The sequence below is a fragment of the Apostichopus japonicus genome, chromosome 8 (assembly GCF_037975245.1).
Source record: "Apostichopus japonicus isolate 1M-3 chromosome 8, ASM3797524v1, whole genome shotgun sequence".
Taxonomy (NCBI): Eukaryota; Metazoa; Echinodermata; class Holothuroidea; order Aspidochirotida; family Stichopodidae; genus Apostichopus; species Apostichopus japonicus.
Window position 1 is genome coordinate 16,784,040 of NC_092568.1, and position 22,612 is coordinate 16,806,651.

General features: G+C 37.7%; 2 protein-coding genes and 1 long non-coding RNA gene across 4 annotated transcripts in view; all 3 read right to left on the bottom strand.

Moving 5' to 3' along the window:
- LOC139970759 (tRNA (adenine(58)-N(1))-methyltransferase non-catalytic subunit TRM6-like) overlaps nt 1-22,612 on the bottom strand; it is a 244,428-nt gene that overhangs the window by 98,143 nt on the left and 123,673 nt on the right. The window lies entirely within an intron of this gene.
- Nucleotides 1-22,612, bottom strand: part of LOC139970756 (transcriptional-regulating factor 1-like) — a 79,923-nt gene that overhangs the window by 14,676 nt on the left and 42,635 nt on the right. Inside the window, exons 1-3 of one of the 2 annotated variants that reach the window (XM_071976717.1) lie at nt 19,619-20,026; nt 7,242-7,461; nt 343-1,041 (exon numbers count right to left, since the gene is read on the bottom strand). In XM_071976717.1, coding sequence (XP_071832818.1) covers nt 343-1,041; nt 7,242-7,461; nt 19,619-19,649 — 950 coding nt within the window. In that variant the 5' untranslated portion in view covers nt 19,650-20,026. Of the gene's footprint in view, nt 1-342; nt 1,042-7,241; nt 7,462-19,618; nt 20,027-22,612 lie in introns of those variants that run through there. The other variant, XM_071976716.1, reaches the window with a different exon arrangement.
- Nucleotides 2,758-5,776, bottom strand: LOC139970767 (uncharacterized). Its single transcript, XR_011794206.1, has 2 exons — nt 2,988-5,776; nt 2,758-2,905 (listed from the first exon to the last, which is right to left on the bottom strand). It is a non-coding gene; the product is annotated as an uncharacterized lncRNA (long non-coding RNA).

Below are 22,612 nucleotides of genomic sequence, written 5' to 3' on the forward strand. Positions count from 1 at the left end.
TAATGAACTCTGACTTACACCAAATTCTCTTAAAACTTAACAATACATAAAGCTATTCTACCATGCACAGATGAGCTCCTTCGATGTTCAGGATCTGGAGATACAGCGATATTGAGGTTTTTACATTTTGTCCTCTGCTGACCACATATGACCCTTGACCTCAACCCAAAACAATTTAGTTCTTGTACTAAATATGAGGAAGCCACATGCCAAATATGAGAACTGCAGATATTTACCTATCTGGAGATATCATGTTTGCACGCTAGGGCTCACATACACACACGCCACCCTGACTGCATGGGCCTACTCGCCTGCCTATATCCTAGTAACCAAAAAACTTACTTGGGAGCTTTCACTTGATTGCTCTTCCTGGGCGGTGAGGGCATTATCTCTGGCTGATGGTAACCATGGAGACCTGCCCCTGGCACCATAGCCGGTTCCCTTGGGAGAGACACAGACACTGTTAACCCAGTTGAACCAGATGGTATGCTCCCCATTGGAGCAGGGATATTCTGAGAACTCGCCGACAGAAAATGGCTGGAAATGTCACTGGCGTACGATGAGGAAGGCGGTGGCTCGCTGAGGTTCATGCCGGGGGGTTCCTGGTTGCTCGCTAACGCCAGAGTATGTCCCTCAGCCACACTGGCCAGGGTTGATAACGTGGTGGCCCTCTGAGCCGCCTGTGCGAGGTACTGCAGCGCAGCACTGGAGGAACTTCCAGAGGAGGAGTCACTCTCTTGATTGGCGCCGGGAGGTGAAGAAGTGGCGTAATTTACGATATAGTCGTTCTGTTGACCGGGAGAGGCAGCGTTTTGGTAGCTCTGATTCTGAGACTGAGCCTGCCTGGCGGCTTCTTCGGCCCGGATGAGTTCCGGGTCTTTCTCGTCTCCGGTATAGTTCATGTTATCCTCCATCACCAGACCTGGATGCTGGGATTCAAAGTGACGCCGTAGCGACCTGATGTCACAGTAGGATTTGTTGCAGTTCTCGACCGTGCACTCGTAGGGCTTTCTGCTGCGGTGTGTCAACATGTGACCCGTTCTGAGAGTAAAAAAAAAGTGACATTTGCAGTTTATATTTGCATGTAACTTAGTAGGGAAAGGAATAATTCTTATTATGGAGTATCTTACCAACCATTGGAATTCCTTCTGGATGTTAACAGTACACAGAAATAACATCTCAAAAGGGTGGGGGAGGTTTAAGCTTCTTATTCACTTAAAGGGGAGTACAAAATGGTAGATATCGAAAGGAAAAACTCTAGGAGGCAATAAATCGAACATCTTTAGAAGGCAATGAAAATTAATGCTACTCAGGGAAATATTAATTTTAACAAAAAAAAAAGAAGAAATTGGCTGGCTTATGACCATGTTTCCAAATCGAAAATGGATCATCACATAAATGTCATGGATGGCCAGAGCAATACATTACTGCCAGAAGCGTTTCTGTGCCATACTATTCTCCCACAAACCTGATAGCAATGTCCCCACTACCTTGGATAAACTCCATCCCACCCACTCTCATCCCATCTTCTCTCCTCTGAACCTTGGCAGAGGGCCATACCCTTTTGGTCCTACAGACATCTCATCAGCAAAAAAAAAACAGAAAAAATTCAATTCTAGTTATAGTACTCTGATCTCCTTTCTAGACATTGCACTGCCTTTCATAACAATTTTAGACCAAACCACACTACTGCATATGAAGAGCAAAGTCAAATTAATTTTCATCTGATTTCCAGTATCTTAATGAGTGGCACACCAAAGACAGATTGGGATGAGGAGCAATGCAATCCAAACTGGAATTGGTTAAAGGATGCCTGATAACTACCTTTCAAAGATAACTACCTTTCAAACTAAGAAATCAATACCAAACATCCCACACACTTTGTATTATAACTTTTATAACAGGGGCATCATCATGTCTCTGGTATGCCAATTGTATACTGACACAGTAGAGAGGCTGCTGATCTCTGAATAATGATTTGGGAAAAAAAGAAAGAAACCCTGGGAAGAAATACTTGAAGTAGAGCCCACCTGTAGCCATTCTGTGACAACAAAGTTCATTGATTCTAGGAATGCTCACCTATGAGGTAAACAGTTCATAGGTAGGTAGGTATGTGAGTGACCTTTAAAACAGTACAAAAAGCTCCACCCTAACAAAAATACCTGACACAGGCAAGTACACACACACACTCACTCCACACGCACACAGACTTCTCTAAAAATAAATGACTGAATTACACCTGGATGCTTTCAGGGGAATGGTTAGTACCTGGATAAATTTATTGGCCCCTGGGAAAAAATTTACAGACAAGGAGCACAAGGGTGCTTAATAACCTACTGGTAAGAGTTATCGTTCATTACGATTCTCACAGGCATGACCAAACAAAACAATTTATTTTTGTCATCTAAAATAAGTAAACAAATATAAAGCCCTTGCCTATTGTGACGACCAAATGGATGGAAAACCCCTAAAAAAAAAACACTAAAAAAAAGGAACCTTAACCGGCATTATATGAAAGACATGTTACAAGTATGGTACCTATCAATATCCCTTCTTGGGTAATCATGTTTACAAGCTAGGCTGTCACTAGTGTTGTGTCGATATCGCCAATATCGGTTTCGGCCGATATCTGGTATTTTCAATCCTGATATCAGCTCGATACTGATATTTTTTAACATGACATTTTCAAGGCTAAATATGAAGTAGTTCTAAGCTTGTCATTTAAAAAAAAAAAAACATCTTGTTCCCTCTCGGAGATTATTAATTTGTATATATATATCTGTGATGTCATAGTACCACTAGTATCTGAAACCTTACACTACTTACTCTTTGTGTTTCTTTTCATATGTGTATTTTGTATTATTTTGTATACCTGTGATGTCATAGTATCACTAGTATCTGAAACCTTACACTACTTACTTTGTGTTTCTTTTCATATGTGTATTTTGTATTATTTTGTATACCTGTGATGTCACTATATCTGAAACCTTACACTTTCTTACTCTTCGTGCTTCTTTTCATATTTTCAAGGTAAGAATGTTAACAGTTGTTGACATTGAAACCAATGTTATCAGAAGGTCATGTTTTTAAGGTTCAGTTTTTAGATTCAAACATTTCCAAAAACCCATCATCATTTCTGGAAAGTAGACATTGTAAATACATAGATAAAAACAAAGAATTTGAAGCAGCATATGTGGCGTGATGATGTCATATTTGGACTTAAATATATTCAGCATTGTGTGTGATATATCTCCCAAACATACAAAGGTTTTTCTTAGGTCTGTTTGGGGAGATGTTCATGCCAGTTATCTTTATGATGGGGGGGGGTGGGGGGCAGGGTTTGTGTCTCCTTAACACCTTGTCAACTCTCTCACAAATTTGTCTTGCAGCATTTGAAGTTGTTTATTCTCTAGCCTGTTACTACAATAGGAATATGTGAAAGCAACCGTGGCAGGAATCATAAGAACTAGCTTGTGAGAAGTGATGAGAGATGAATCTTTCCCACAGGACATCCCCTGGAGGCTGTCTATTGGGAATGAAACCTTGTCATTTCACCAGGGCAACCCTAGAATTCCAAGGGAATGAATCTAGGGAATTATAAATATTACATATTTGGATAGCAATTGGCAAAATGTCAATTGAATTTTTGGCTTTTGTTTCATTAGCAACATTCCAAAATCCCACAAAGTAAACATCCGGAGTAAACATGCCCAACAATGTCAGCGTAACACTAGAAACCTACAAATTGCCTTTTCTGCAATAAAAAAAACATCATAAAAATAGGGCACTAAACTTTCTCAAAGTTTTGAAAAGTACATTCTTTCAAATTATTCCCAGGCGTTGCAAGGCTATGCAATTAAATATGCCAGTGTGGATAAATGCTTTGTAGTAAAGTTGAACATCAGCAATTACTTGCTTTGCTAGAATACTCAATAGTTCAGTACTACTTATGACCTTCCTACATAAACAAACATTCTGCCAATTCCTTAACTTCCATAGACCATTGCAAAACTGCCAGGGTCTCGTGGACATACATATCAAAGCACAAAATTCATCCATGTTTTCTTGTTTGGAGCTATTAGCTGTCTGACATTCACATCTATTGACCTCAAATAATCTTTGACTTCAAATAAAAAATAAATGAACTCACTAGGGAGGACATATATTCCGAGCATAACATTCTTCCAGGCTTTCCTTTTGGAATTATTGACCTTTGACCTTAACATAAAACATTCTTTTAAGGGCTTACTGTTTCAGATATCATATTTACAACTTTACTTCTATTCACTTCAAAGTGACCTTTCTGTACTTTTATGTATGTTGGATCTACATACAACCTTATAAAATTTATCCAGCATAACTTTTGGAGTTAATTGACTTTTGTGTTAAATGTATCACTCTATCGACGTCCACCAATGTTTTACAAGCTTCTACTGTTCATCGTGGGATATACACCTACCAGGCAGCAAACTCAAACCCAACTGCACTTTTCTAAGTAATGGTGCCTAGAAGATGTTTAGACTATGACCTCTGTTGCCCTCATGTGACATTTGACCAACACTGATGTTGAACAATAAGGCCCTTATACTTGCCCAAGTTGGCACTGAGTACCAATTATGAAGGGCAACCAAGCTGCCCTTTTCGTATATATACGGAAAACCTTCCTGGTTTGAGTATTCACAAAATGAAGATACCCATCTCCTATACGTAGAGTTGTTTGTAGGCTAAGGTAGATGATCAGAGTATACATGTATAGGGAGGGGACAGGTAAGAGAGGAAGGTAAATAAGTTTACGAGGGGCATCACATACACGCACCATCCATACACGCCCACACGTGCACACACAACATCATGACCACAGTGATTGATTTCACCTTCAATATGGAACCAAAAGTTGTAAACTTCCTGCATTGAAGAGTGAAATTGACATCCTCCAGCATGTTTCACTTCTCCCACCCACATATATATGAATTATTAATAAATTTTCTGAACATATAGATCTGCATGACAACAGCAGAGTGAGTGGGAACATCTTGACAAATGGATCAACCAACCATATCTTTCAGTTAGGAACAAAGATAATGAGATGCGATTTTCACCTGTCAATGGAATTTCCCTTGTCTGCCCTGAAAGGGCCTCATTGCCAGCCACATAGGATAATCCTATATAAAACTAGAGTCAAAGCTTTAATTGTACCCAAAATTCACAGTACTCAAAATTTTGAAAAACAGTTCTACCCCAGGGATTGTAAGGAACCAACCCAAACTTAATGAATGGTCTGCCATGAACCATTCAAGTAAGGGTGAAGAGAGGGAAACAGGGGAGTTAGCCACTTCAAGTAAGATGGTATTTAGTCTTTATTGTCACAAAGAGCAATTGTCTCAAGAAGAACATGTAACATCATTGAACACATCATCAGGAGGTTGTGACCCCAAATGACTGCCCGATTGTCTCTTTGACAGACCATTCCTTTCATATAATTTGTCATGCAAAGCTGCAATCCATCACAAGCACAAGACCTCCTTCAGTGTCAGAGACTACCAGACTTCTGTATCTCTTATGCCAACATGCAATGGTTATGGCACTGTATAAATACAAATATATATATAGATATATACAGTATATATATAAATATATATATATATATATATATATATATATATATATACATATATATATAGACACAAAGGACTTTTTTTTTTCTCATTGTGAATCTGTGACATCATACCTGCTTCCTTCCTTGGAAGTTTCCCCATTTCATACAAAATGTGATATATATATATATATATATATATATATATATATATATATATATATATATATATATATATACACAGACAGCTACAACAATGCTTAGGATGAACAAAAACATTACCAAATTGGGGATTCTCCCACCCCCCTTCCCTTCCGCCCTCCTTTCACATCCCGAGGTCAGAGGAGAGTCAAACATGCTTATCCTGTACAGTACAGTTCCTGTATCTAAACGATCCCATCCACCAAAACTTCAGGGATACAAAGGCTATACATATTCCGTTGTTTCCACCACAAAGCCTTGATCACCAGCAGAAAAGCATCTAGGGTAATTTTCCAGGCACTCCTTTTATTGTCACAAACAATAGCATATACCAAAGGCAAATTGTCCACACATTGTTATATACCTCCTTGACTTGAATTTCACACACAGCTCATTTGCTGACAACAATAGTATTGGCAGAGTGACAGAAGACTAGATACTTTTTTTACACATGCAGTTGTAACACTAAGCATCCGAGGATGACAGATTACTTAATCAATAACAAGGGATGTTTTTATCTCCACTACTACAGTGTTTACCTTTTATATCTTTGGAAACGGAATGCACTGATAGACAATGCCAACTGTATAGAACAATTATCATTTCTCACCAGCACCCTGACAATGGATTATTAGGACAATAGACATTAACTTTCTGTACTGTAGTAGTACATCTACATGGCAGTGTGAGAATATAATATTTATAGTCTCTCCTGCTCCGATGTACTCAAGAAAGAGTAAGTCCAATGAATTGCACAAAAGGTTAAACTATTTTATTAGTTATCGATATTCTTTACATGTAAAGGAGCAACCTTGTGAAATTTCCATTCAATTTCATAAGCCATATTTTGTGATTAAGGTTCATCTGAATGATTGTGTCCCAAAGTGAACTTAGGGAAGCAAACATACGATATGTCGTACATGTGCACAACCGCCCCCAAGAAAGGCCTTTTTTGTGTGATAAATTTGAATTTAATTTTCTAGTTTTAACAGTGGATCCACTCATGCTCAATGGTATCATATAAGCATTGTATGAGAGGGATGCAAAGTCGATATGAAAAGTTGAAACCAAGTTCAAATGAATAGAGTGGAACATAAAGAAAAACAAAAATGTTTTTCTCAATGTGAATCCGTGACATAATACCTGCTTCCTTCCTTGGAAGTTCCCTTTTCATACAAAATGTGACAACTTAAAACCAGCCTCAATATCTGGGAATCGCAAGTAGGAAAATATTTGCCATTTTCTCCCCGTAACTTAGATTAGGTTTCGATTTTTTCACACGCAAAAATTGGTTCTTCCTATGACCTACCCTTTGTTTTATGATTGACAACAGGACACAGGCGACAGAAACCAGAAGCCTATATACAAGGTGGCTGAAGTCTGTAAACTTCAAAGTTATAGCAGACCTCAACATACTAAACGTTAGTTAACTCATTGAAAGACTTACAGATGGTCCTGACGCTTGAAGCTCTTTGCACATAGGATACATTTGTGTCTTCTTTCACTGCTGTGGATCAACTTATGCTTAGCCAGTGCACTAGAGCTGCCAAATACTTTTCCACATGTAGGACACGGCTGCGAGTAGCGATGTCCGAGGGTACCCGTCCTTGGCCGGCCCTTCTTGGGTTTGGATGGTCCATCTCCTGTCAACTGCTGATTATTGTTTCCTAGAAAGAGCAAAAAACACACTAATTTAGTACCCTATAATTCATGCCAAGAAGATTCGATTCATTACATTTCTTTAACGTGGCCTTATTATATCATGACCAGGGCGTTCACTGACTATTAAATCCCATACTAATGTAGCCCATTAACTGCCAAAAAACAATGTATGAGATATTAAATCAAACTTTGGAATTATTTGAAATTTGTGTTCTCATCTGGGGACTGGGGATGTCTTATTGTAGTTGGGTCAACTGTGACCCTATTGTCGAGGTGAAGTTTCTCCTTCAACTCTTATGCTCAACAGAGCCCTCCCACATCCCACATCCCCACCCCCACATTTTCACCCATCCAAGTACCCATCCTCCTCTCTCGGTCATGTTTTGAAGAGATGCTGAAGAAAGCAGTACATCAGACAGCACTTAGAAAGATGCGGATTGTGAATAACTGAATTCTCACAGCAGTTGTAAGTCTACATACTGTAACTCACATCTTTCAAAATGAGACAAACATGACACACACTACAAATAAAAAACCCCTAAAAAAACCCAAACAATTTTCATTGTTCTGTTGACATTTAAGGACTTCTAATCTTCTGTCTCTGGGGTGACAAATGTTGAAATGGAAGGAGAATTGTAATGAAATCCCCCAATCAGTGAATGCATGTATGTCTCAACAGTACAGCAAATCTCTGAGCTACCCTAACAGAATTGATATATGCCAGTCTACTGCTATTCACTGCGGGTTCATCTAGAGGTGAAGTAGGCAAACTGACAGCTTAAGAGGTCAAACAGGCAGTGATGAGAAGATGTTGATGATGATAACCCAGTCAGTCAGTCAGTTCAGGTTCAAGAGCTATAAATACCTAGAGACCAAAAACAGACTTACAATTGAACTTCTCGACTGTTTTTGTAGGGAAGCTGATATTTATTTATGCTTTACTTTCTCAAGTTATGAGTAACATACAATGTTGGCAGTACTATTCTTCTCTCTTACTACTGTTGGCCCAATGAACCTTCCAAATGAACCTTCCTGTAACAGTTACATTTTAAAAGCAAGTGTCACAACTACTGTGTATAATAAACATCCTAGGTCCTGATTTACCTTGGCACAACATCATTAAAAAACATTAAAGCATGCCATGGTTTTATTGTAAGTAGGGTGCAGTAAAAACTTCCTGCACTGTACTTTCCAGTACTGTAAGTAGTGTACAGTAACTAAACTTCCTTTCTAGGAGAAAAACAGACATACACATTTAAACATCCTCTTCCACCTGGAGGGCATCAGCAATGATTCTTTGCAAAACAAAATGGCTGATCACAAGAAGGTACAGTACTGATAGTCAAACATGTCAGTGGAAATCTATCGTTTTTATGGTATTTTCGCAAAATATGACCCCTCTATACGAGTAAGCTTTATGGGTTGATTCTGGAAAGCAGACAAGATGCTTTGCAATGTTAAAATCCCTTGACGGTACGATTTCCCTATCTCGATCGTTAGAGAGTAATAACAATAATGTAATAATTGGACGGTACTATGAAACTTTCCAAGTTACTTATAAATCCTTTGTGATTAATATTACATGATGTGTATCTGGGGCAATGGTGTATTAACTGAGCACCAAATAAAACCATATATTTATTTGCCTCTTTAACCTTCAAAAGTCTAAAGAGAGGTGTGTAAGTTTGATCAATCCGTGGCAGGCTTGGCAAAACTGCCAACCAAACGCGAAAAGAGAAAGACAAAAGAGGCAAAGGCAAAAACAAGAGAAAGAGAAGAAAATCATGATGGGAATCATGGGATATATCCCCCACGCCTAGATCTGTTCTGTACATAGTGTTATCTAGATCGTAAAATACCACTGGTCTTTTAACACATGCATGTGCAGTACTACAGTAAGAAACAGCAAACCTATTTCCTTCAGTTCACCTGTAGATGGTCTAGACACACGAGATCAAGGTCCTTGTAGCTATTAACAGACTGCAATGGAATGTCTAATATGTGCCCAGGTCACCTAAAATGCCTAGCAACAACTCCAAACAAAACTTTCATGACAACATGTTTTTTTCTTCCAGTGACCCCAGGGGTGGTTTATTTACACACCAATGTCCTCTATACATGTATATAAATATATATATATTTTTACCTTTGCCTGGTGAGTCCCAAAGGGTCGAAACCGGTTGTGAAGTGGAATTTTTCTGGTGTGTTATTCTTTATTGAATATATAAATATAAATATATATTTATAATGTACACAATCACGCTAAATAGGAGTAAATATGATTAAACAGCTAAATAGGAGTAACAATATGGAACAATAGATGACTCCCTTGACTAGCTTTGTTCCTTTTTAAGACCTATCTTTTTACCCTAGGCAAAAATTGTTTTAATCACAAGACTTATAAAATAAACTCAAAAAAATTAAGCATGTTTTGCATTGCTCCTTTGTTGAGATGGTCAAAATACAATCCATACTGTGCAAGCAACTGAGATGTTTGCAGGATTTCTCTGACACTCCAACCTAACCAATCTGCTGTCTTTTGAAAATTTGGCCCAAAATTATCATGAAAATAAAAAACAGCCTGGAAAAACAATGGCTATGATTACAGCTCACCATTTGTAAGGTTTACATTATTAACCCTACACACAACAGTTGACCTTAGGTTGGCTTTAACACCCCCTATAGTTGCCAACATGTGCATGACACCATTTGCATCTTTTGACATATATATGTACAGTACATGAACGAGTTGAGATATAAACTGTGGCACAAGAGCATGCTGTTTCCACCACATGTCATCATCTCACAACCAATCGGAAATAGATAAAACCATAAAACAAACAAAAAAGCGATCGAATGCTATCAGCATTTATCATCACTTCTGTTATTTGTGAGAAATTGGATGATATAAATCCATCAGTCTGATGATAACTAGAATGCTATTCAAGCAGCAATTTCACGGTTCACTCTTGATAAAATTACACAGAATAATACTACAGTCTGACAGATATAGTCCCATGTTACAGAGCACTATGACTGTGTTTTTGGGGTTTTTCTATTTAAAAGTTTATATGATTATTATGATTCACCTTTCCAGGAAACACAGGGACAACTCTGGCACTGAGGCCTGTCTATTGTTCCTACTGTATACTCACATACAGAGCACATGCAGGTGATCACAAGTACAGGGCAGTCAATTGCAACTGTACAGCATTATACAGAAAGGGGGTAACTGTACAGCATGATACAGAGAGGGGGCACATGCACCCCCTATGGGGGAGGGGAAGGAAGATGGGCTGATGGCAGGGAGAGTAAACATACATCATAGCCACCTGAGCTTGTATAGCTAGATTTGAGTGTTTTGTTTCATTGACTAAATGTTCATTTAATGAGAAGGGAATGGGAGAAAACTATCTCAAGCATGCAATTAATCAGAGCAGAAAAAATAGCACCTGTAATAGCCTGAGTGGCATTTTTAATGAGATATTCCAGTTTAATAAAGAAAATATTAAATGTGAATACAACCTTGACAGCTAATTTGTGGATCAACAATTTCCAAAAAATCAATGAAGTCTTTTCTCATTTTTTATCAATTCTTAACTAGTCTCAAGATTAACATAATTTTGGTTTTCGCATATATACACATAATTTTTGACTAAATATATTAATTGCTACATATGTAATTTTTTACTGTATCATTGCTTATATGCAAGCTTGGGTATAAGTTTTCAATATTTTGGATTTTCCTGAAATTGAAATTCAGAGTTCAGGATATAAATTACCTCTAAGCCCCTCACCCCCCATCCCTTTCTTCTCTCGACCTCACTCTCCTTGGTTGTTTTTTTTTTCTTTCTCTTTCTTTCTATAACAGCGTTGGCCAAGTAACAATATCTTACAGAAAAATGTAACATAAATGTCATGAACTGCAGTGTAAGAGTTAAAAACAAGTTCATTTTACTCAGTTGCCAAAGAAAGTATATGCTGCAAGCTTGCCAAAGAACCCTTGATATATCTATGCCAAGGTACACAAGTGTTCAGGTCTGAAAATCATATATGATCATTGAGCCGGTATCATATGCATACTGTACACAGAGAAATTGGCAAGCACTCGTTATGCAAGTTTGTGACTTTTCACTTGTCGGTTATTAATGTACCTTCAAAGGTATAAAAAAAGAAGTAAAAAAAAAGACAACTTTGGATTCAAATACAACAGTACTTACTGTTACAGTACTTACTGTACAGGGTGGGTAATACCTCCATTATACAATCATGATTACCTTTCACTTTATCCTCACAAAGGAAACTTGATAAAGTTCTCGGTTGCCTTTGTTCCCCTCCCATTCCCCTCCCTAACCATTCACTGCTGGTTTGACTCCTCGTAGCAATAAAGTAGTAGACAAGGTGCATTCCTCAAAACCACAAGTTTTTTAAGCCCACACAAAAAAAAGTACCTAAGATCACCCTTTATTACTAAAGCAAATAAGCTCCAATCCAACACATTCCAGACATTTTTTGTTTCCTTTCCTTTCTATTAGGCTAACTATTTTTGATGTGTCTCTACTTTATATTGACTGTTCCACTGAAATAAAAGGACATCTGAATAAACTTACAAAAACCAGTGGGCACAACTGGCCGCCCGCCCGACATACTACTTCTCTTTTGTGGAAAAATTGTGCTTTTTCCTGAATGGAATGCCTGCAATGTGGTCAACAGGATAGAATAAAGAGATGATGTATTTTTTTTCTTTCTTGGAAACTTTAGAAGCACCTGGAAAACCCATACAGTAGTCAAAAGTCAAAACAATGATTTGTTTTTCCCTCCAAGGGAAATCATTGCAGTGGTAGGGTATATTTCTAAACTTCAAAAGTTTTATTAGTCCATGGTCAGTCAATATTTAGTCAAAAATTTTACAACGTTCATTTGGCGTTCTTCCAAGTTTAATTTGCATAACTAATTAGCACCTCGGGCAAGCTGCAGGTAGATCCTACTAATGATAGTCTACGTTGTAAGCCTTCACAGATTCGTAGATTTAGAAGAAGAGAGAGGAGGAGGAGGAGGAGGAGGAGGAGGAGGAGGAGGAGGAGGAGGAGGAGGAGGAGGAGGAGGAGGAGGAGGAGGAGGAGGAGGAGGAGGAGGAGGAGGAGGAGGAGGAGGAGGAGAATATTAGGGAACAGTAGTGATCTGGAAGCTAGTCAACAGAGGTGCAATTCTAAAATTATGTTAAAATGTCTCTAATTTTCCAAAAAGCTAGCTTGATCAGAGCTTACGAATGGCGGTGCAATTCAAGGGGAGAGAGAGAGGAGTGAGTGAGAGAATTGAAGTAAATGCAGTTGGTACAGTGAAAGTTTCTTACATGAAAATGGTGCAGTGCAATGGTATCCTTTACAGCAAAGAGAAGCCATCAAAACCTGAAAACCACACTACCCAAAACAACCACCCTGCTAACATCTACACATGCTGCACCAATTGATAAGATGTCTCTTCAGGCATTAATTACGGTATCAAAAGAGATTTTTCCTTGTCTTAAAAATACAAACACTGTTGAAAAGTTTGTGCAGGTTTTACAGTATTTATGTATATGGTGAATCCATGGTAAGAAGAATAATGTCTTTTTTCACTTAAATCACTCAAAACATCAATTTATTGGTAAATTTTTTATTATTCTTCTTGACAACAGGTTATCTAAGAGTATTCTCTCTTCGTCCTGAATGAGCCAAATATGACAACTATCCTTGCTGCATATCTTGGATATCTCTCCCGGCCACCCTGTTACTCTTTGTACCCTCTCTGGTCCTACAACTTTCGCCTTTTGCACGCCCGAAGCTTTCAACTCCCATCCAGCTCCTATCCCCAAGATCGACAACCATTGATAGATTCAAAGGTCATGCTATTAAGCGCATGTTCTTTTCTAATAGCATTGAATCTTATATATTACTTTAGGTTAATATGTCAGTTTTTGCCTTGTTCGTATTTGCTCGTTTCTAACCGGCCCACGTGTGCATGTTTGATGTCATCTAGGTATAGATAAAAAGGTGGGCTGTATGAATAACATATTCTATCTAGTTATCTCGACAGCAAATACTGATCTTGTCAAACTTTGTGAATGAAGAACTACTGTACTTCTGCCATTATCCGTAACAGTGAGTATCAGAACAAAGTGTTATGGGTCAACGAGCAGCGCCCTGTATATTTCAACGCTTCTGTAAGGAACCCTACCTGTGTATAGATATGTCCAAGGTCATTAAAAACAATATAGGTTATTTAAATGATGATAATACAGTTTTTTTTTTTCTTTCCTTCCTTCCTTCCAAGCACCAATTTTAACAAACTGAGAATTTGGGCAATTTTACCAATGTTAAGGTTTTATAAGAATGAATCTATATATGTATATAAATCTCTATATAAAGGAGCACAAGTAAATATCTCTCTCTCCACCTATCTCTCTCTCTATATATATATATATATATATGCCAAACCTTGTGAACTTTTGAGTCATATCAAACATTAATCAGTCACAGAGAAAGTCCTACTAATCATCACCTGAGTGAAGACTGGCAGGGACAAAGAGAGGATTACTCAACCTTACTCAGAATCACTCCCGGGAGAATTACTGATGACTCTGAATCTGAACTTTATTGAAGATCAGCTTCTCAGGTACATGTTTGATTGTATCTCTGTAATATCCTGCTGACCAAGTCATGACACATTTTACACATAATTCAAAATGCCTCAATCAATCTAAGATATCTACATATAGTAAAAAACCATTTCCTTGATCCAAATTTAAAAAGATGGCTACCAAAAATAAATTGGAAATGTTTAATATAGGAGATAGGACCCTTTAAACAAGTGAGGTTCACCAAGTAAGTTGTGAGTCTAATATACAGACCCCCTAGGTCGGTTCCTGAGATGCAATGCAAAAACCAATGGGACTTTATCTGCCTCGAATGACATATTTATATTAATATTGGAATAGTTATAGAAACTTTGCTACCAGTTCATTTTTGCTCATTATTGTAGGACTATGACATACCAAGACTTCTGCCTAAAGTTATCCGTTAAAGAATTGTTAAATGTTAGAGGAATATACCGTTGGCAGAAAAGTTGACACTAATATGGACAGAATCATATTCAACACTGTTAGATAAATTCCCAGTCTCAATATCTGATCCCTTACTCAAGATACTCTAAGTGAACCCTACTTTCGGCTGGGCTGGCCAAACCCTGGGATTCTTCGCTTGAGTGGATCACAGTGCTCTAGGTGGTCTGGTGTTGCTGTAGGGGCAAATGTTCTCCAAAACTGTTGAATTTCCTATTGTAACATTCTTGTTGATTTATCCTCGAAATCTGATACATTTGGAATGTTTACAGAGAAGCTGCCAACATTCTCTGTATACAAAATGTTATCAAAATTCTGTATAAATATTATTTTATTAAAAGTGAGTTTAGATATCATTTAGCAAAACAAATTTTTTCACCTGAATCACTGCAATGACATGACTCACTATGCTGTTGCTACAAAAGATATGTATTCACGAAATACCAAAACATTTTGGAAAAATTCATATCTTCATCATACAAAGTACTATGTGGAATGTGATCTTGACCTAAAGATGCAGTAAAAGTTTTAGCATATTCATTACCCAATCAACTTCAGTTGCTGGAATGTCCCTTTAAATCCGATACAGATAATCTGTGTACCACAAAACTCTGTGTACCTCTGACTGGTTACTTAACAAACATTTCTTCCGAGTGGCTTTTTTAATTTTCTAATTTGAAGCGTGGGCTATGTTATCCAACAGACCGTTTTCTGGTCGCTGAACCATTGCTATGGCAGCCACAACAGTTTTTTGAAAAGTCAACGTAAAACGCAGCTTTTCCAAAATCTGGTTGCCAATTCTGGACAACTCTGCCAATTGTAATACTGAGTATTTTTAAAATCAGATTATATAAGTCTAACTATGAGGCCCATTCTCCCTCCCTCTCCCCCCCCCCCCCCCCACCCAGATGAACATTTCACCAAAGTAATGTTGTTTAGGAACTACTGGTACCCGTTTCTTGCATAGTTATCTGTACACGTTATCTGCCTTGTGGATTTGTACTTGTAATGGGGGCATATGTTCTTGCACTCGTGCTTAAGGAACATTATTCTGGTACTCATACCCAGGAATCGGGGAATCTTGAATACAGTGCGGAAACTAGTGCAAAGCTATGTACTTGCACTTGTGCTTAAAGCACCTTCTATCTAGGAACTCCTACCAAGGGAAGAAAAGTCTGTAAGAACAACCTAGACTGTTGTTCCATTACTTTGCTGCATTATCTCTCTGGGACACACACACACACACAAACAATACCAGTCTGTGCAATCTGTGGTATTGTGAATATATGCAACTCAATCAATAAAGTAGGTATCCCTGGATATTTGACAACAATGCACTAGGAACCTGAAGCACTGTTTAAACTATTGTGTGTGAATGGAAGATTTCATTGGGAGGTTCTTCCGCCACTGTCCCTTAATTTTGCAAAAGGTTACATGTATCAAATGCATGATTGAGAGTGGTGCAGGCTGATACAGGGCATTCATAAAATCAGATCTACTACAACCTATAAGTTCTACAACAAACCATTCAATTATCTGAGTGTGATTAAACATGCAATAGAGTCATCAAAGGATAGTTAATAAATTTGAAATTTTTATTTTAAAGTAATAATAATAATAATCAGCAGTTATTTTTACACCGCTTAAGCGACCAAAATATGAAATGTCATCAGACATTGGGGCCCCAAATAATTTATGACCCATGCCCCCCCCCCTCCCACATAGCCTTAATCTGGGTTTGCATATGACATTTGACCTCAATCATAAACTACTGAAAAGAAAGGTACTAATTGAGAGTCACATCTATCAGATTCACCAAAACTTTCGTTGTTGAATGAATTTGCTTTTCGCATTTGGGCCACTGGTGACTTCAGATGACCTTTGACCTCCAACACAAACGAAGACAGCTGAGGACCGAATGAGGGGTATGTATGTGTGCGACGTTCACACAAGCTGCATATGATACATGTTAACATATGCTTACAATCTGAAATGTCACATGCACACACCCATACACACACCAATGCCATCTGGGAACTAGAAAATATCAGACTACAGGCAGATTAACAAACAGGTTGTAGGATGGTTCACAGTTCCTTCTTTGCTTTGTTTTTTTCAGTACAATGAAGATAATATAGGTTTTCCACTGAATGTGTGATAAAGACTTGATCATTATTTACTGAAACACTTCTGTACTAAGCTTATAACCAGTTCCTTGTCTTGTGTTTGGGAAATCCCCAGCATAAAGCTGACACAATATTTGTGTGTAACATCTTAAAACAATCTTTCCAGAACGCTAAAAATAGTTTGTTACATTTTATTCATACCTTACAGTGTAAAAGAACCTTCCAGAAGTGCGTGTTTTGGGGTTTTTTGATCTTGATCAACTTTACACAACTTTTATTAATCTTCTTTAGATGTGAGTTGATAGAAGACAGAGAACAGTCTGCAACACAATTATATAACAAAATACATACAAGTCACACAAAATAGAACCCAATAAATCCAACATGCCATATCAAATCTCTTGGGAAGCCAGAAATTAAAAAGTTGTGACTAACAAGATGACAGCAGTGGATTTTCTGTGGTACATGTTGTTGTTTAAACAAAGTTGCATGATGTCTGGGGAGCCCAAACATTCCTAGTGTGGCTATGTACACATTTACACTCTGTTGATAAGGCAGAGACTATAGTACCTTCAAAACAAATGCCAATTTGTGTTGTCAGTTCATCACTATAGCCTAGAGATTGCTTCAGCCACCAGCAAATCAACTCCGTGAGAGATAAAATGTCAGACAGTTTCCTATCATGTATGCAGAGCACAGCTGTATATATCCTATAGATGAAGAACATGATAGACAAACAATTACAAGAAGAACATTGGTGTGTTTACCGATGCTGTTATGCCCACTCCGGTCCACAGTATGGTTTAATCCATTTACTTCATACCTGAATGATCGGGTGAAAAGTGTGTGGGAGGGGGAGGGGAGGGGGGGAGGTGGTACATCGAAAAATACCAGATACTTGTCCAAGAAATGATTCATATAAGCAATATTTGGCATGCTATCATTTTACAGCAATGATTCATAATTCTTAACAGAGGCAACAAGAAATATAGTCCCGAGTTGTAAAACAATCTTTCCATTAAACAGCTATGCGCCGTATGCGGTCACAGGAAAAATTATATTTTTTCCCCTTGTTTATCTTCAAATTTCTATTTCCAAGCGCCTAGCGGTTCATACACAAAGATTTATAAATAAAAGAGTCCCGCTCGATGAGGGTCGAAGTTTAAATTATGCAAAATAAAAAACTTCCGGTGCAATCGATAACAAATCCTGGTATATACCAACCCTTACATAAAGAGTCCTCCTGATAAGAAGTTTCCCACAGTAGCTTTTCCTGTCACAACAAACCTGACACTTGTACAAAAGGCACTGGTTGCATTAATACCACTAACACAACTAATAAGTCTCTCCTATATCAAGAGAATTTGATATTTCCTGTTGAACTACCTTCATATCACCAAAGTCAGAAGATATCCTAGTAATGCTCCTATACTACCCTGGTAAAAAAAAAAAAAAAATACCCAGCCTAGTGCATCAACCTACCAGTAACAAATCAAGATATGAGATGAGCAGAACACGTAGCTCAGAGATTCAAAACTAAACACAGGAACTATAAAATGAACTGATACTAATCCTGGGTGTGAAGGGATGGCTCATACAGTACACAGAAACTGCATGGAAACTCTACAGATAAATGACAAAACTTGGCATTTACTGCCCAAGGTGGTAACATATGGTACAATCCAGAATCAATAAATTAATGGTTCTTTAGGTAAGCGTTGCTTTGAGTTGGGGGAGAGTAACGACAAACTCCGAGTGACGACCATCCCTTTAACACATACAACATATCCAGGAAAAATGTGTACGCATTCTTTTTGTGTTGTCCCTCGCACAACCGGGTATAACTTTTCACTTGTCCGAACAGCAGATACGGTTGTCCAAAAAAGAAACAAATAAATTAAAAAATAATAAATATAAAAAATAAATAAAGATAAAAAAGAAAAAAAAAGAAGAAAAAAAAGAAAAAATTTGTTGTTTGGGATTTCAAGACGGAAGGCGGCGTAAGTACTCATAACAGTACTCGTAACTGTTGACCAGACAGAAAATTTTAAGAAAAATACTCAAATATGGCCTTTGTTCCTCAAATTAGTACCTATTTATTGATTTATTAATTATATTTCATTTTAAAGACTATTTGGGACATTAAAGATTCTCACTTGTGTGATTTTAGTTCATTTACTCTTTAATTTATTAAGTAAGTATACAGAAAATCAACACTGTATTACCTCGTGCTAAAGAATCAGTATTTCTTTAGCCTATAAAACACAATGGTTCATCACCCTTGGTAACACTAGTTAGTTCTCAAATCTAGGCTGTACTTGACCCCACACATAAGTGATAATATTTTGGGGATATTTAAATTTGAAGAACTGTATTTCCCTATTATTTCTAATCAATTTTAAGTCAATTTTTGATAAGAATCATCTCAGCAATAATTCAAACCTGATTCACACAAGGTACCTTACTTAACAGTAACACATATTACTTCTTAGGATGTTTACAAAGGACAAAGACAGCCAGCTATAGCCCACACAAACTAGCTATTGTAAATACTACTAGGTCAAACTTAATGAAACAAAACCCTATTATGAAAAATCAAAAGCAAAATCTTCGTGTGACGATTATAATGGTACCATTTTTCAAACTAATGCAGAAATCACTGCTGAGGTAATACAACAGACTATACACAGAGAAAGCATATGTAGGTCTTTGTCTCCGTATTGGCCACATGGTTTTCATGTAGCTATCTCTGTATTAGTTGCTTTATCTTACTCACACATACACATATAGGGCAGAGAGACAAATTCCACAGTACTAACATCCTAACAACACACAACAAACAGTGTGTATCAGTTAGGCCTGTCAACACACGACCACCCACATGTTCATCAACAAAGAAAATTTACCTTCCTAAAATACTTTCACACTAAAACTCACCTTCAAAGATATTCCCATAGACATATTCCATGGTCAGAAATCAGTCACAATGATATGCTCAAATTTCTGCTGGAGGACTACATATGTACTGTGTACACAGTGGTTATGGCCAGGTTCCCATGATGAAGAAAAAAACCCACTGCTATTGAGTTCAGTAGGTAAAACCACTGTCACAAGAGAAGTACATCTGTACCAGACAGAAGGATGCCTTTGAATTCCTTATCCCACTAGCTTGGGAGGATTCCCTAGCAATACCCTCTCTCTTTGTTAGACAACAATGAACTTCACTTGAGAACCCACAGGTCATGTAAACAATACTGCAAGTGGAGTGAATCCCACACAGGGTAGTAGTAGTAGTAGTATTATTAGTAGTACTCCTCCGCTGCTCGCACTGTGTTGTTGTGTACAGATGGCAGAATGCTACAATAGCCTGGCAGTAGAATGCAATCCCCAGGTACCATGCATTATTCATTACACAGAAACAGACCTGGTATTAAGGTCAGTCCCTGCACAGACACCTGGATAGGTCAGCTAAGAAAAAGCTTACCTAGGGAAGACGGTTCTTTGAAAACACTTCAACAACTATTGTCAATTGCTGCATTAGAGACTAATATCATGGTATTGTTTCTCAGAAATGTGTGATGTTAGATCAGAGACCAAATATTTTTCCCTCCCTTTTTCAGTAAACATGCTGAATACTGGATATGGATGAAATTTTTAAAAATGAGATAATCAAATAGGATAACAAGGGGGAGGGGGAGGGGGAAGGGAGGGGCCGGTGAACAGGGTTTGCAAAGGACAGGCGACTTGCAAAGGTCAGGAGGATAAGAAAAGGGGGATACACAAAGTCTGTAATATATTGGTTCAAATTCTATCATTTAATAGACACATAAACCAGTGTTTCTTGAAGAAAAACAAGAAGATTGAGATTTTGAAATTGCTTATAAATCATGAGTTCGTATCGGTGACAGCATTTGGATGTATATTTGCACACCTGTCTTTTTAAACGTTATTAGACAATGACACATCATATATATATATATATATCGGGCCTGTTAAAATAGGAGACAATATCAATATGGTAACACATAAGTAACACAGTGTACCTTGAAGACCAGAGTACTATATTTACAATGATCAAAACAAAATATTTACTATACCTAGTCCTTTGCATGAACCCAAGACTTAAAATTTGGCACCAAAAGGAACCCTACCAGTTTAACCTGTTAGCCACAGACATACCTAGCTGGTACAAAACAAAAGATTTCAGCCATTCAATATGGTGGCTCCTTTCGATTATTTCAAGAATAACAATGGAGTTGTTACGGCTGTATTCATGCAGAAAATACAAAGTATTCGTAAGCCTTCTGTAAGTGATTATGAAGGGAATTGCCATTGAATGCTTTTTTTTTTGGTTGCTGTGTTGTTTGTTTTGTTTTGTTTTTGTATGAGCCCTTGGTTGGTTGAGAAAGCTGAGATAACTTTGTCTGATAAAGTTACAAGAATGAGGAAGTGTCATGGGTGGTCATGAGTCTGTAGATCCAGGGTAGTGTGGAATTCAACCAGGGTAGCTTGCTATCCTTTACTCTTGATAATCGACTGTCTATAATATGCCTTCATACATACACCAGGGTACTACAAAAGAAAACCTTGCACTCAAACCACTATAAAAACAAAGTCCAAGGCAGTTTTTTCTTTTCGTGTCAAAATATCTCCCTTCTGATGTTTGTCCAGAACCTAACAAAAATGTATCGGAATACTTAGACGTGTCTCATTCACTTAAACTGGAGTGTTGTCATTTTAAGCTTGCGATGAATTGTTAATTGATAACAGAAAAGAAGTGTAAAGTCATTCCTACCCCACCCTCCTCTGCTTGCCCCCCCCCCCCCACCCACCCACCTTCCACAGCCCCACCATCTACAGCCCCACCATCTATCTACAATGGAATGATTTTCACTGTTAGAGACATTGGAATAATTTGGCGTAATCTAGCATGCAGAATATAGCATACAGAATTTTCTGAAATGTTGCAACTCTTCTAAAACTATTTAAAGATGGAAGCAGAACAAATTGAGGTGTTTAAATTTTATTGTAGAATAGAAAGTCGTTTGAAACGAAACTTTGAGTAGGTATAAATTGCTCTGCGGCTGTAAAGATATTAATTAATTAGTGGCAGCCGCTCACAACATTGACCCATAGACTGTAGTTTATGTGATTTCTACCTCTACCTCTCCCTTCTACCCAACCCCCCCCCCCCCCGTCCCACTTTCCCAAATAGCTACTTGCTCTGATGAATTTTCCAGTTATAATACACCAGCCATTTCCAATCAATATGATCACATTCTCATCTACCTACCCTACAAAAATTAGTAATTTCAACACTGTGAACCCTATGACCCACTTTAGGGATAAACATTAGGAAGTGGTTCATAGAGGGCGCAGTACTAAAGAGCGGGAGATATTTTATACGAGCATCTGCCTAATTGTGATCTCAACACACTTTTTTTCAGAGTTCCTACTTGGGGTTGCAAAGTTCCTACTTGGGGTTGCAAAGTTCCTACTTGGGGTTGCAAAGTTCCTACTTAAGGCTTGAAAAGTTCCTACTAATGGGTTGCAAAGTTCCTATTTGAGGGTTGCAATGGACTTATAGGTTCATTTCAGGACAAGTTACAGAGTCTTACACCTCTCTGTATGTGATAACCTGTTTCACCTTAAAAATAGTGAGTTTCACCCAAAATGAGAGCGATTGCCAATATATAATAATCATTTCTACTCAAATCTGTCATCCAGGTACTTTTCCACTGTAATGCATAAACAGCACAAGGGAGTTTTCAAAAACATTTGAACTTTACTGTCAATATTTCAATTAAACTAGAGTAGGAAAGCTAATGTAATGAAAGGCTAACAATCTGTGGTATTGAATGATAAATATATATATAATTAATACATCATTATATGTAAGAACACTCTAAAAGTAAGAACCATGTGATTGCT